This window comes from Carassius carassius, chromosome 31 (genome assembly GCF_963082965.1).
Source record: "Carassius carassius chromosome 31, fCarCar2.1, whole genome shotgun sequence".
In the NCBI taxonomy this organism is placed as follows: Eukaryota; Metazoa; Chordata; class Actinopteri; order Cypriniformes; family Cyprinidae; genus Carassius; species Carassius carassius.
The window spans coordinates 8,955,672-8,972,752 of NC_081785.1; the positions used below are offsets into that span (position 1 = coordinate 8,955,672).

The following is a 17,081-nucleotide window of genomic DNA, read 5'->3' on the forward strand; positions in this document are numbered from 1 at the left end:
TTATAGGTCTTTTGCATTAATCAGTGTTAAACTTTTAATTTTAAATATTTTTCTGTATTGCTTTATTGCATAGTTATTTTTGGTATAAGAAAAAAAGTTCTTAAACCTGTTATACTGTATTATGTAGTCTGTATTAAATTTGTAAAAATGTGAGTAAATTACTAAAGGTAATCATTAAATCTCAATTATCTGATTGGTCTTGTGGAAATGTGGTCTTTTTAAAGCATCTATAGATGCAAGCCACTACTATGTAGCTCGGTCCTACCCCTGGACATTTAAATTCATATGGTTTAGGTCCTTTTTCAGTCAAACATATAAAATGGCTAATCAGGGTCCTTGGTTTCACTTGAACAACTCAGCGGGAAGCTATTGGCAACTTGCATATCATTTCATAATGCGTACTTGTGAGGGAATGTACAGGGGAGGAAGGGAAAATCGCAATTATGGACCAAGTTTTGGCTCCTTCCTACTGGTCTTTTGGGTTGCTATGGAAACGATGAGCACTAATTGCTTGGATGCTGGGGATATCTCTTGAACAACCTATCAAGTTTCCGCGTAGGGGTGTGTGCGCGTTTGTGAACACTAAACTCCTGACAACTGGACACCACTTGCCAGAGCTATTTTAAACTAAAAGCAAAGTTGAGTAATGTTGGAAGAAGGTAAATTTTGTTAATTTGTATAGTGCATCTGATTGCAGCTTTAACTGTCGTGAGTAAATTACTTTCCTCAGATGACAAAACAAGTTCCTGCCAAAGTGGAACGAGAACCATGTGTTCATTTGCATTGACTGTACCTATATACTTGACTCAAAATCCACACTATTGCTATGAAAACATTTCCTTAAAGGATGTACAGGCTAGTACTCTACAGTACTATGTGGGAAGAAAACTTAATAAAACCTACATCAAATATGTAAAAGGCTATTATGAGCACACACAAACAGACGCTGCAATTTCTGTCTCTTTTGCAGAGTGTTTTCTCCCTGTGAGGAATTGGTATTTTTAGTCTCTTTTCTTCTGTCTGGATCTGTACTGTCCTTGGAGTGAATTGAGAGCAGCTTCTTTAAAAGACTTTTGGATTGTCTGTGCAGCAGACACTGATATAAGCTACAGTAGTACAAGAACATGTACTATGCAAGCTTTATTAAAATCTTAGTTTTCTTTGTTTCTAACAAACTTCACATAACATTTAAAAAAAAAACGGTTACAAACTTTAACTGAAAAAAAAGGATGCATAATGTTTCAGTGTCTTATTGGGCTATTTATTTATTTTTAATCGGTACAGGTTAGATTGACCAGTATTTAATTGTTAATTCTCATTTTCTCCTAATTTTACATTTACATCATCATACCCTTATTTTAATTAAATGTTTAAAAACACAAATAATTACGTTATCTGAAATCTGTTAAGTATAATCTTAAGCAAACCTCAAAATGCTGTACATTATTCTACATTATGTACTGTATGTGTAATGTAGTAACTTTATAGAATTTAAAATGATTAATTATAATTTTTAATTTTTAAAGTTTATTTGGACACTTTATTATTGTATTCTAATTTCAGCCATAAGATGAAAATAATTATGAGCTCATAGGTATTGGCCAGACATTTAATATCAGTGAATCCATATTAAAGTACTAAATTCTAGTATTAAGCATAGAATTACAACTTGGTAATACATTTTATCTGCATACTTTCTGATATAATTATAAATCTGTTAAATGTAATATTTAGCAAATCTCAAAATGAATTCATTTATATAAATACTGTACATTACTGTTATGTATAATTTAATCAATTCATTTATAGTATTTATTTATTTTAGTTCTGAGGTGTTTTGTTTTTAACTTTTAGACAAACTATTATAGAATTTTAAGGTGTATTCACACCTGTCTTGTTTGGTTTGATTGAATTGAACTCAAGTTCGTTTACCCTCTTGGTTCGCATCTTTTAGGCGGGTGTGAATACAGCAATCGCACTCGGCCGAAGCTGAAGAGGTGGTCTCGGCCCAGTTCAAAATGAACTCTGGTATGCTTGAGAATTTCTGTCCAATGAATGGATGACCTTAGCACACATGGTTTTGTTTACAAATTTCTGGTTTACTTCCAAAAAGGACAGTGTGAAAACGAACCACAGCAAACATAAGAAATCCACATTGTATTTGGTCTGGACCAAAGCAAGTGAACTAGTGGGCTTTCCTGGTGTGAATACACCCTTAATTTCAGCCATATGATGAAAATAATTATCACTTTATCTGTATCGGACAGAATTAAATCTCAGTGCAACCCAAAACAGAAGCGCCATCGTTCATGTTATTGCCCTAATTCAGATTTTCCTTTCATTTGTCCCGCTGTCTCCTGTTATCTCTTACAGACTCTTCACATTGGTTATTTCTCCAGGGATTTAGCTGTATTAGCTAAAAAAAAAACTTTAGCTCTGTTCATTTATAATGGAGCCCACAGCTGTCATTCTCAATATACCATAAGTCGGTGTATTTGTGTCTGCATTGATCACTCTAAATGCCCTTCTCATGTGGATGTTTCATGTTTCAGAGCCTTAAAAGATCCCAATTTCAGGTCCCAATTTCATTTTAGCAATTACAGCAAAGAAGATTGGTGGTCTGAGAACAAAGCATCACTGCATGATCTCCTGCTATCTCCAGACAATGATTTGATGTAGTCAGTAAGCAGAAACACAACATCATCTTTAAAAGATTGTGTTAACCACAAAAAAAATCAATCTTTAAATTGATTCCTTTTTGTTCTTTGAAGAACCATTATTGTGGTGTCAGAGGAGATGCACATCATTTAATCTTGACCATGTTGTGAAGCTGTGCAGTTCATGAGTGGAAATAAGACCACAAACTGACGTTGCTCTGTGTTTTCCTTCTCTTTTTTACCCCCCTCTGTCTGTCTGTCTGCTTGCTCAGTTTTTAATTGGGCTCACTGCGTGTGTCCCTAGAGAGTTCTGTGCTGTGTTTGTGTGGGTGAGTCTTGGAGCAAATTATAGTAATTTAGGAATTTCGACTTGTGTAACAGTTAAATGTTTGTACATGTATGTCCCTGAATTACTGTTTATAGTTTCAGTCTGCGTGAATGTATGTGTAGAATTGTGTGGTTTATTATTTCATCAAAGCTATAGCCCACATATACTGTTCATCAAAAGCTAATGGTGGGATTGAGGGTATTTTAGATGTATAACAGCAGGAACCTTTATGAAACAAGGAAACGTGTAATAACATGATGCTAAAGTGCCTTACAAATGAGGAACATCACAAGCAATTTATCATACTAGACCAAACAACACTTAGTATGAGACTCTAAGATGGAGCACAGAAACTAGAGAAGTGGTAAGTATAGAGAAAATTAAGTTTTTTTTCATATACAGAATTTATTTATTGCAAATGCTTTGGTTATGGTTTGTAATCTTGGGTTTAGTCATTATCATTTTCATGATAATATGTTGAACAATCTTTCAATTAAGCAGTGAAGAAACAAGTGTTTTTTTTTTTTTTTTTTTATTCCCAGTAAACTGTTAGAGACAACAGATTAGGTATTTTCTTTTGTGCCACTGGTTATCTTCGAATTAGACTACTCAAGTATTGTCAGTCTACTAAAGCTATAACTAGAGTATTGGCTGTTTATTAGTACTTATAAGAACATTAATTCCTTATTCTGCATAAACATATTATAGATCTCTTAACTCTTCTGCATACCTAAACATAACTACTACAACAGTTAACCTTACTTTATATCAATAAGCAGTAATTAGCAGTTTATTGAAGGAAAACTCTTGTTAATAGTGAATATGTGCTCCCTAATCTGAAGTGTTACTGAATATTAATATGTAATTCACACATAATATTTTAATGTTTTTTTTGTTGTTGTATTTTTTTTTTTTTTTTTTTTTTTTTTTTTTATTATAGTTACTAAGGCTGCATTTAATAAAAAAAAAATTTTGTCTGACATTTGAAATTGTTTGCTAAAACTGAACTAAATGTAACTGTATATGTCCTATAAGTGACCTACAATATACTGTATATATAAATCTATACACTATACAGTACATAAAAACTGTGATATTCTGAAATCTCCTTTTCTATTTGAATTATGTTTAAAATGTTATACACTGTGTGATGGCAAAGCAGACTTTTTTAGAAGTCATTACTCCGATCTTCAGGTTGACACCATAGACTGATTTCTGAAGGAACATGTCACATTCTAACCTTCTACATTGTCAACCTTCTACATTCTAATATGCTGAATTAGTGGTCATTAAACTTTATTATTATCCATGTTTAAAACAGTTGTGCTGCTTAATATTTTTTATAAAAACTGATATACCCCAACCAACACCAAATGCAGCAGATATGCAGAGCGTAAATTGGACTTTTTTGCTTGCATTTAATTTCTTCTGTGCTTTGTGCTCTGCAAAAATCTGTCAAACAAATAACAAAAAACACTGTGCTCTTTTCAAACGCACTGTTTATTGTCATCAGAGTCACAAAGATATTTATGTAGCAAAATTTAAAACGACATTATTTCCTGTTTAACAAAAATAGTTGTTTCTTCCCAAGGCTTTTCATTTGCACGAAAGAAAAACATACAAGTGTGATAATGTTCCCACTTCCAAATGTCATATATTCCCACACATATTCATACCGTACATACACACTACAAAAAATAAAACTACATATTTACTATAGAGTGACATTCAGATATAAATTACCCTGTAAAAATGATTTACTCTTTCAAAATACAAATGTATATGCATATATACAGTACATAGAAAAAAACTCAACAAAACGAATATGGAAAGAAAAATTTTGACTTTTTCCATTTTGCTCTTTTGCAAGTGGTTTTTTTTTTTTGTATCTTGTGGCCAGTGCTCCCACACAGAGAACATTAATTAAGTAAACCCATATGACAGCACTTCAGGCACTTGCACAATATTTTCACAGATAATTTTCAGAGGCAAGTACATCCAACATTTTCTTTTTAAGCTGCATTGTTACACTCTCAATAAATACGTTTTTTTTTTACCCTTTGGTTTACACAACACAATTTCTCTACAATTTTCTGCTGAAATGAGCTTGTTATCTTCATGAACTTCCTATAAAATTCAGCCTATGCAGGTTTGGTTTTAAATAAATAAATAAAAGGCACCATAAGACCCAAGGTCCACCCATTGCTTTTTAGCTTCATATCTAAACCCTGAAGAAACAATACATGCTACAAAAAAATCAAAACCACATGCCGTTGAGTTCCACTAAAACATCATCTAGAAAATATTGTTTCTTATTCTGTTTTGAAAAACTCACAATGCGATCTTGTTTTCTCACATTTGACCATGTTTTACAGTAAGTCAAAGCAGTCACCTATTCAAGTCTAAACCGCACTAAGTGCACTAACCGCACTAAGTCTAAACAGCACTTTATCACTATAACATAAGAGATAAATTAGACCAATATATATAAAAGGCCCTACAGATTCTCTTTGAATATTGGCTAACTAGCAGCTTTTGTGGATTGCAGCTTTACAGAAGTTTGATTTAAGAATCGATGAAAGAAAGAAAGAAAGAAAGAAAGAAAGAAAGAAAGAAAGAAAGAAAATAATTGAATAAATACTTTTATAAAAAGAATCTCTTTGCTACTAAATCTCTTGCTACAGTTACATCTTGAATTCTTTTTGAGTTGAGAAATGTCCCGCTGTTTCCTCTGTCTTCACTGATCTCTCTCTCTCTCTCCAGAGTCAGAGCTCTACCTTTGTGATCATTCATCTCTATAGCAACAGGAGTCCTCAGTTTGTAGGTCTGGTTTCGACTTCCCCATCTTTTATGATTTCCTTGGCCCTCCCAATCTTTCCATTTACCTGCTGATGCCCAGAGCCATTCGGGGAACTGCGTTTCAAGAGTCGATTGATGAGGTCACTGCAGGTCTTCCTGTACTGGTGTCGCAGAAGAGAGTAGACGAAGGGGTCACATGCAGCTTTGCTGTATGCCAGACACTTACACAGCACGCCCCAATATGGATTAAATGGCTCCGTCACAAATAGCTCCACAATCCTAAATGCATGACACACACATGGGCAAGATATGGAAGGTTATACATTTGTTTAGCAGAGGTATAGGGTGGGGGTGAGGGGACACTTAACAGAATGGGACACTAACAATCGATCATAAAAATGGCTTTTGATGGGGCACTGAGTAAGAAAAGCTGCAGCAAGAGTCAGGGATACACCAGTCTATCCTTCTATCTTCTCTGAGTTTATCCAGGTTATGTAACATGCCTGGTCAGAAGGCCCTTCTTCATTTTGGATTATGAGTCAGGTGGACATGCATGACCAGAGACATTACTACGAGAACTACAGGCTTCACATTTCATAACTTGTAGGATACTGTAGGGGAGACCAGGTTTTGAGAAATGTTTACAAAAAGAAAGTACTTGTAATCAGATTATATCACATTTTAAAATCCTTTATATATTTTTTATGTTCACATTTTTATGATTTTAGTTGATTAGCTTTTCATCAAACACAGCAGTTCCTTCACAAACCCCAGTTTGGGAAACCATTTTTATTTTTAAGCCAATATGGTACATAATAATTTTATTCAAATCTATGTGATAAACCAGTTAGGTCAAAATAAATCTAAATGTAATGAATAAGTAGACACATTATATTACCTAAAATGTGTAAACTAATAGATTTACATTATAGACTACAACTTTCATTAGGTACTTTGTAATCCGTCATGGTCGGCATTACTTATTATTTCAATCATTTAAATTATTACTATGTGTTTGATTTGATCTATATTACTGAAATTTTTCAATTTTGCTTTAAACACACATTGTTCATTATAGCTAAAAGAATTAGTACCATAAAAAGGTTTTAATTAAAAAAACTATTCAGTAATGTTCCATAACAAAATGTAAAATATGTTCTGAATGCCCCTGGTTTGCTTAAACAATACACAGTATCCTCCAGCTTATTAGTATTACATCAAGCATACAGCTAATAACCTCCAGGGATCTCAACCTGGCCAACAAATTAAAACTTTAATAACAGCATGACTGCACAGATGCTGAGTCTTCAGGAGCCCAGGGGAGAAAACAGATGGCTCACCTGGTAATGACATAAGGGGTGAAACAGACAACGAAGGTTCCAATGAAGGTACTAATTTTGCGGGTGGCTCTCTGTCTCCTCCTTTTCTGCTCTTCCAGATAGCGCTGACGAACACTGGACAAAAGTTATGACCTCAGTATTATGATATTATGCATATCAGACAAGCTCACTGGACTGAATTTTATCTAGCTTGAAACATATGTTAAATAAAACTTTATCCATGCACCAGATTTACATACTTTACCAATGACAACATTAGTAACCTTTTAAATATTCTGACAAAACATTCAAGAGCCCTAACAGCTGTTCCCACAAAGTGAGGATGTTTGCCCAGTCTGTTTCAGTGAATCATTGAAATGTCAGATTAACTTCATCACACCTGCAGTGGATTATTTAACACTTGCTCACATGGTCACATCAAACAGAAGTATGGTGTGATTGGTTGATTGCTATATCATTCTATAAAAAGCTTTTTGTTTATTTATTTACACAGCTGCCAGTCATTTTCCTTTCTCTTTGCATGTGTGGAGTGCTCTGATACATCCCCTGGCTGAACACCTGATGTGCTCATTACATGTGGTGTGTAGGGCTATTGTGATTTGTCATTGTTGGTTAATAAGTTATTGTAGACAACATGTTGCTATTGAAAGTCATCAAAGTGGTCATAATACAGTATAACAGGTTTAATAACTTTTTTCTTATAACAAAAATAACTATGCAATTAAGCAATACAGAAAAATATATTAAGTTAAATGTTTTACACCGATTAAGGTGCAAAAGAACTATGAAGACCAAGGTATCACTTTACAATAAGATCTCATTAGTTAACCTTAGTTAATGCATTAACATTTACAAAGAGAAATAGTTACTCTTAGTTCAATTACTCTTAGTTCATGTTAGCTCATTAAATGACACAGTTGCAACTTTCGATTTTAACAATGTGTTATATATTGGAATACCTAAAATTAATGAATGTTCTGAAGAATTTTTCATTGGCAGTTTGTTAACTAATGAATTAACTAATTTAAGCTAATGAAGCCCTAATTTCAAACAACATCTAGGGTATGTTGTAGTCCAGATTAAAATGTAAAAAAAAAAGTTTGAAAATAAATAGCCTATTAAGTTTAAATATTTAAGTATTTTACGCTGTGATGAACAACACAGAAAATCCACAAATCTTAATGGATATTTAAATACATTTTAGAAAGTAAAGCAGCTACTTTATATATGGGGTTTCCAGGGTAAGGTCTGCATTCTCTGCAGTTTAGCGCCATCTGCTGTCAGAGAGTGAATGTGCTTCTCTCACATGTTCCCCCATGTGCTTCTCATGCGTGCATGTTTACATCATCTTTTAAGCAGCATACAGCAGTGTTGTGCAGTTTTACCAGTTGATTGGGAAAAATATTCTTAAAATGCATTCCAAATTCGGAATAATTTGTAATATAGAATTATTCACGGTATTTAGATGTGTCCACGATAACAATATTGTGCATATTAATTAACGTGATATATCGCATTAACGAATACCTGCACATGTCTACTGACGAGCCTGTCCTCTAACAAAAAACGACCAAATAGGTTGTAGGTTTGTGCAAGCACCTTATTACCTATATTTACGTTTTAAAGTTAAGTGGCCTCTAGTGGGCGTAAAAATAATGACAGTATCACGTTGCATCTGTCGTCATGAAATGACTTATAACGTCATTACCAATCAAAACGCACGTTTATTTAAATGCAATGTGTGGGCTTTTTACACCAATCTCACAGTATTTCCTAAATATTATACTAGGTGGCTTATTCGTTCAAATGACCACACCTAACCCCACCCCTAAACCTAACCCTCACAGAAATCATGCTAAATTATGATTTATTGAGCATATACATTTTCGTGCACGTCCGTTCTCTGGGATCAAACCCATGATAGCATGATTACATATCAAGATATAACGCAATAATCTACCAACTGAGCTACACGAAACGCAAACCAGAGTGCAAATAAAAGAGTACAAAACATTAATATAAAAAAACTACCTTTTGCCGATAGGGGCGCAATTGTAGTATCGCTCTGATGGGTCTATTTCAGGGATTTGGACAGACGACCTATACGAGCGTATTGGTTGGAGGACAGGTTGCTAATGACGTATGTCTCTTGACTGTTGGCACGTGAGAGAGGTGTTTAACCACAATATTTGGTAAAAGAATACAAATGTCACATTGTATTATTTAAGGTCATCATTGATTGATTTAAAAGTAGGAATTGTTGATCACAGTCCTATTTGTTCTGTGTCATTGTACCAGTTACATTTGGGACAGTAATTTAGTTTGAGGGGTCCAGTTTGAGTTGCTGATGTATTTTTACAATCTGTCTTTATTTCATGTTGACATTTTTACATGGAAACTGTGAAAAGTCACATGACCGACCTGTTCAATTCTAGTTTGATCCATTAAAATATGATGCCTTTGTCAATGATCAGTCCGGTCTCTAAATCAAAGGACATGTAAAGTAATTGCAACATTTTTTTTCAGCTCTGTCTGCCACTATATGTTAAATTCATTAATTTATTTCGAATATGTAGTTTGTTTCTGTGATATATCCACAGAATAAAATACATGTTCACTTAGTTAAGAATTTAGGATTCAGTAGATTAAAATCCCTGTCAGATCAAGTAGTTTCTGTAGTTTAGTGGTAGAGCATTGCGTTAGCAACGCAAAAGGTTTTGGGTTCATTTCCCAGGGAACACACACACACACTGGTAAAAATAAATAAATAAATGCATAACCTGGATGCACTGTAAGTCGCCTTGGATAAATGTAAATGTACTCGGAGTAGAGGGCTGTGGACCAAAGTTGTGGTGCTGAAACCCAGCAGCTCTAGAGTTTCCCTGGGCTCTTGCATAATCGAGTGCTTAATATGTGATATAATATTTATTGATGCATACACTTAAAATGAAAAGCAACATTTGAAGGGAATATTAGAAAGTTTAACAATAAAAAAAAGTTAATTGTTATATATAAAGAAAAAGGATAACGGGTAATTAGGGAAAGGGGCAGTTTCCTGTACAAACATTACTGGTGTTGTTGGTTATGTACATTTGTTTGGTTTTTGTTGCATTTTAATGTTATTTATTTAGAGCTTACGTTTGCTAACATGATGTTTGTTGCAACATTTAAATTACTGACTACAGCTGTTGCATTTGACCATTTTTGATGAAATTATTATCAGCATGGTCTATGCATACATACGTGTGGTTACCAGTGCTTTGTTAATATATAAACTATTTAATTAAATAGCGTATTGACAGTTAACGTAGTCTGTGTAAAACAGGCCGTAGCCATTAATCCTTATCATAGTCACTGTATTTCTAAAAAAGTTATTAACTCTTTAACTGCTGCCAATATTAACTTTTTCTTTCTTTCTTTCTTTCTTTCTTTCTTTCTTTCTTTCTTTCTTTCTTTCTTTCTTTCTTTCTTTCTTTCTTTCTTTCTTTCTTTCTCTTTAACCGTAAAAATCTGAATATTCACATTCATTCTTACCTCGGGTGAATGTCCACTAGCAGTACGAGCGTTTGCATGGTTATCACGTCTATGCGCTTACAGTGAAAGCGCGCGACTTTGAGCACTTTTAGATACGTGAAACAGAGCACCACCGACACCAACAGGAATGTGAGCGAGTGCAGCACCATGGTGTAAATCGCGAACTGCGTCTTGGCATTGACCGCCCTGCCGTTACAGAGCGTGCACGAAGCATACAGCTGATGGTAGCCCACCCAGGAGAGGCACGCGGCAACCACAGAGAATGACAGCGAGTGCACCCACGTGTAAACCAGAGCGATTACAGCGTCCCGGTGACGGATCCTGGAATGGTAACTGAGAGGGAACACCACTGCAACCCAGCGGTCGATGCTCAGCGCTGCCATACTCAGCATGGAGTTGGTGGTCAGGAAAGTGTCAAGAAACCCGACCACCTGACAGAAAATTTGTCCTCCGGGATATGCTTTGCTCAACACCCCGAAAAGAGTCAACGGCATGCTGGAGGCGGACAGAAACAGATTGGAGAACGTCAGGTTGAGTATAAACAACCCAGGAACCTGCTTGCGAATTTCTGCATTGTACAAGAAGCAGATCAGCACTAGCACGTTGGACAGCAGCGACACACCGATGATCACGACAATTAGGAGAGAGAGCGCGAGCTCCGCTGTGTGCATGATGTTCCCCGCTCTTAAAGCCCCCAACTTTGAACTGCAGCTCCAGGACAGTTCATGACGAGGAACTAAATTGCATCAATACAACCTGTAGATCCCCCAACGCGGTATCCACTTGTACATACGCGCGAGATGCACGGCTTTCCATGACTCCGACCTCCGTTCAGTCAGCGAAGTGTTAGGGAAATCCATCTAAACGTTCTTGGAACGCGAAATCTCGAGAGAGGACGAATAATCCACTCTTCTTCTCAACCCTAAAGGAGTGCCTCGCGCAGGGTTTTGCGTGCACTGGTAATGCAGAATTCGCCCTTGAAACAGCTTTATATGTCAAAATGTCACCCTCCTCCCCCCACATACACTCACGAAATGCGCACACGTGACTAGCGTCAAAGGAATCGTCAGGGAATTAATTGTGTGGAGAGGACTAATTTTAGAAAGTGTTTATATTTATCGAAGGGAACATTTTCACGTCACGATGAGGCGAAAGCCCTGGGTCTCGTGGTACAATTTTGTAACTCGCTCGCGCGCACAGCTTTAGTTCCAGAAGATCTGGACGAGCAGTAGGTGCTTTCATGCCTTTAGAAACCCGGTGGTTTGTATAATTATGCGTCTCAAAGTATTATATAATCCACATTTCCCTGCTGCAAATGAAAGAAGTTTAGAAATCTACTGCTAATTGTTAAACAGTAAATGTCAAGTACAAAGTCCCCAGTAGTGTACACACTTTAAAAACATGGAGGTTTTAAATAAGCATGCATGAATTTATTGTGGTAAATTTTCACATATGCTTTTATTAAGATATTCATATCAGGCACATGTTGGTTTAATGTCTGAGTTTGGCTGAAGACATTTTGTCCTCAACATTTAACATGCTGAGATAAACCATGGAAACTCAGAACATTTAATTTTTTATTTCAATCTCTGACAATCAAATGTTTGATTCGTATCAAAGCATTACTAGATAGAGTGAAAAATAATCTGAACAGCTCTTTTCAACAGCAAATGGGATAGAGACAGACAAAGAGAAATAGAGTGAAGGAGGGATTTGAAGTCTTGTGACTTCTAATGAAAGCTTTATTAAAATAGTGATTTAAGTTACCTTGGGGAACAATAGGCTATATTTATTGTTCAGGCCAAATCATTTCCACCATACACATAATCTGTGTTTATAGCTAATTGAACAGGTAATCATGTTATTGTTGGATTCTATTAAAGTAGATTGCACCGTTTTGAGAGTTTAAAATTTGTGTGTACAGTAGTTCATAATGTTCACAATCACACATATATTTGAAGATTGTTTAATGGGTTATATTAAGGTATGTAAAACATGCCCTTTTTAACATGTTTTTAAAAGTGTGATCTCTCAATAATACAGATAGTCTACCTGTATTACTAATATGAACAGTCAATTCTGTGACTTGGCTCTGCATTTGAATACAAAAATAGAGAGAGAGTTGTAGAGGAGAGCCAGGCTTGATGCATTGGGCTCCTGTTTGGCTGGGGGATGTCAGATGAATTTCCAGTCACTTTGTCTACATGAATCTGTATGTGAATTTGTACATGTGGATGATTCTGTGCGAGTTCACGTGTGTATGTTTGCATGTCATCATGTAGAGCACTACTTCATTTAATAGTATTTATAATTATAGCACTATTTTGACTGGAATGAGAATGACATTTGAAATGTTTTCCTTTTACCCAGATACTTTACTAGGGAATTATTTTAGTTTTGGGTCCTCCTATTAAATTAGAAAGCAACCTTGATGTTTACTTTTACTGAACCAGAAGATCAGTACACACACACACCCAAGCCCAGATTCTAATGTTGGATGCATTTCTAACTGACCGCAGTGTCGCTCTTACAACATAAACCCCTGTTTGCACTGTACTGCACTTGCATGCATACACACTCTTACACTCGTTAGTGGCTCACTGAGGCTGTGTAGTGATCACTGCTGCCCTCTGTTACCACGGAAACGCCCACGCTGTCTGGGCAATGGGTGTGTGGTGGTCCATCCCATAATCCTTTGTGACAGCATGAACGATTCTGACCAATCAGTGGAGCAACTGCACACATCTCGTTATTCTTTTTGAGGGGGCGATATGGACACCTTGTCTTGATGTGAAACATCGTTTTTTTTCTGCATAATTCCCTTTTTTAGAGCTAATTTGTGTTTTAAAATATGAATAGTCAGGAATAATTAGACTTTAAGTGAAGGCTAAATCATTTTGGCATCTTTCATGTGTATTATGTGATTGTCGTGTATTATTATAATACTTATATTATTAAAACAATTATACTGAAGGTAATTGTGTAATTTGTTGATGCTATTGTTTCCATAGCCTGAAATATACAGCCTGAGATGTGTGTGTATGTGAATGATGTACACATGATCTGAACGGTAAATACCACGAAATGCTGCCCTGTGGACTAGATGCATTGCATTCTGGGTCCAGTGATTCTGATTCTGCCAGACTGATTATTGTGTTGCTTGTTCCATGTGATGAAAGGCTTGATTTCACAACCCAGTTTATGACATATGACACTTTCTATTTTGGCTAACTTAGGTTGTATTATTCCGGTCTGCTTTAAGTCCAAATTTTCAGAGAGAGAGAGAGAGAGAAAAAAGGGAATGAAAAGAAAGGAAAATGGCTGCGAATAATGCAATACATCGACCTATGAAGTGAGATGTTTGTTTTTGTCAGTTTTAAAGGGGTCTTTCTAAGGGTCTCCTCTGCAGCTGGGGCTCCACCTGGTGGTATAACTGGCTAAATGCTTGTCTGCAATCCTGCAATCAATGCAGTTGCTTGTTTTGGATTTGAGTTTGGTCAGAATGCTTTTAATTAATTTTATTCAGAATAACTTTTATTTCTTTATTATAATTTTCTGTCTGTTTAAGGGACTGTTTTATATCCTGTGATTGTCTCCTAGGCATTTTATCTTTACTTTGACACCTAATTTATTTTCAGCGGTGGAACTCCAACTAATCAAAGCTAGTCTTCATTTGAAAATATGTTGTTTTGAAACTAGATATGTGATTTTCATCCTAAAAGGATGAAAACCCCTGCTCTAGATATTTAAATGTGAGCTACTTGTTTTCACCACAAGAGGGAGCACTTAACCTTCACTAGGGAGTACACTACCTTCACTTCACCAATTCTTGTCCCACAAGTCTGTCATCACTTCTGAACAAACCTAATAAACACATCATCAGCATCCTAATAATACTAATACTCTTGTGCGTTGTCTGGGCACAGACCCAGGGGGCAGAGTATAAGTGCTGTTTGATCTGTCCTCAGAGGTCACGGTCAGAGTTAATCTGTAATGTTTAGCAGAATCATGAGGGCATTTTTGTTTTGAGTGTAAAGCAGTAGGTCACACAAAAATAAAAATTGTCATCATTTACTCACCATCATGGAGTTTCAAACTTAAGATTTTTTTTTATTCTGTAAAAAAAAAAAAAAAAAAAAAAAAAAAACAACAGAAGATATTTTGAAGAATGTCTCTTTTACTATCTATAATTGTCCATATTACTGTATGTGTTTAAAGTGAACGTGCAAAGAAAGTCAAATACACTTTACAAAAAAAAGGGGGTAAAACAACGATTTCAGATGATTTTGACGTTGGAGGAGAAAATGAGATGGGGGTTTTCACCCTACCTTTTCGAACCAGAATACACAGACGAAGACCTTTCCAACATGATTATGGACATTGAACCTATGTTGGCCACCATTTGTAAGTCCATTAAATGGAGAAAAATCCACAAAAACCTTAATTTCTTTCTTTGCGACTGAAAACAAAAATATATGAACATCTTGGATGACGTGTAGGGGAGTAAATTATCAGGACATTTTTATTCAGGAAGTGAACTATTCCTTTAAACCTTTGTGGTTTCTCTAGACAGCTGAAAATGTGGTTACTGTTTAATCAAAATTGTGACCATTCAAGTATTTGGAGATTATTTGTGTGTGTGTGTGTGTGCGTGCACGTGCAAAGAGATTACTTTTTTGTTTTTTATTGTTTTTAACATCAACCTGGCAAGGGACTATGGATGAAAATTCTGATATTTTTCACACATTGTGTGCCTTATTAATGTGCATTGTCCCTCGTTAAATAAAACAAATAATAATAATAATTTAGATTTTGGGTGAGATCTTTAATCACTATGCTGCACCATCTCAAAACAAAATTACTCCATTCAGACAGGAACCAGCAAAGAAAGATTTCAAAACGCATACTGTTTTAAAGAATCTATTTTAAAGAGTTTGCATTAGTTCTGCCAGCATTTTTTTTTTAAAATATAGTCAATGTACTTCTTGTTACAGTGTGAGCCGCTTGCAAGGGGAAGTGAGGCCTCTTAGCTAAACACTGATGACCTTTCAAGTGTTGCAAAGGAATGTAAGTAGATCAGGCAGGTATGTGAAAGAGATCGTTCTTGTGAAAACCGGGCTTGTTGGAACAATGAAGCTTCGAACGGAAATCTGTAATTTAACTATTGAGGAGGAAAAGACAAGATAGAAAGGTTGGCAACTCTTAAGCATCATAACTGTCCCAGATTTGAGTAGTATGTCCAAAACTGTTTCTATTGCCTTAATAATTTACTGTTAGCTGTGACTTGAGTTGTTTATGAGTAGACTTCACTGCTTAAGAGTTTTTTTCATCTTTTCTTCTGCCAAATGTATCTTTCTTTCTCTCTCTGTCTCTTTCCATCTCTGTTTATCTGTGCTCGGGTGAAACAGTTTGGTGAATGTGCCACTGGGTGTAAGATGATATTTTTTTCTCCTCTGTCTCCCTTCTCAGTGTCTTTATTAGCATATTACGTCCAAAAAGAGGATTAGAGGAGGAAAAAGAGAGACATGGTCCTGTGAATGGATGAATGGCATAGATAGGATGGTTAAAGGAGGAAAGGAAGGTTAAGGGAAGGAGAAGAGGAAAGAAGAGATCACACTGCTTGGGGATATTTGGGGGGATTTATCGTATTTGTCAGACGTATGTGTGTCAGACAGAAAACTCTGGCAAATACTTTCTATGAAAGTCAGGGTGTGAATTATGGTCAGAAGCTACAAAATAAAACTGGAATCCCCCCAAATGAAGACAAAACAAAAGGTTAGGGGATAATCCTATGTTTCTACAGGGTTTTCTGTGTTTTTATTTATTATATTATTTGAAATTGCACAGAACTTCATTTGAGCCCCGTACATGTCAAGAGAAAGAACAAATAGACATCATGGCCATAAATTAAGACTTAGTTTTTGCAATGTATTAATTTTAGTGAAATTGTGGACTAATTGATTTTTTATTATCAATTTAGTTAAATCATGGCTCTGTACAAAGGCACCACTGATTTAAATTAAAAAAAAAAAAGGATGCTCCACTTAAGACACTCTTTGATAAGACGTGCTCCAAAAAAATAACCAAATAGTCGAAGAACTGTATTAAAAGCTAGCCACTAAGGACTTCCTCTGACATGTAACATGCCCCTTGCTTCTTCTGATCGAGATTTTAAAAAGTTCACAGTTTCAATGCAGTTCGATCACGTTTATTTGTATAGTGCTTTTCATGATACAAAATCGTTGCAAAGCAGCTTCACAGAAAGTGAAAGTTTGAGGTCTTCGGAGGGGTTGGCATAATCTCTTCTCAGGTGTTTGGTCATCTCATATCTTCATAATGGCTGGATCCAGACTGAAACTTGTGTAATTCCTAGTTACCTCGGGATTCCCATCCTGTGGCAGAAACAGAGAAGCAAATAGAGAA

At 35.7% G+C, this 17,081-nt stretch overlaps 1 protein-coding gene across 1 annotated transcript; it reads right to left on the reverse strand.

Annotated features, from left to right (window-relative positions):
* Positions 1 to 5,414: 5,414 nt before the first annotated feature.
* On the reverse strand, positions 5,415 to 12,141 carry LOC132112046 (G-protein coupled receptor 26-like). The gene is made up of 3 exons (XM_059519640.1): positions 10,659 to 12,141; positions 7,125 to 7,238; positions 5,415 to 6,063 (listed from the first exon to the last, which is right to left on the reverse strand). The coding sequence occupies exons 1-3, from the start codon at positions 11,327 to 11,329 to the stop codon at positions 5,799 to 5,801; spliced, it is 1,050 nt and encodes a 349-aa protein (XP_059375623.1). The 5' UTR covers positions 11,330 to 12,141; the 3' UTR covers positions 5,415 to 5,798.
* Positions 12,142 to 17,081: the final 4,940 nt, after the last annotated feature.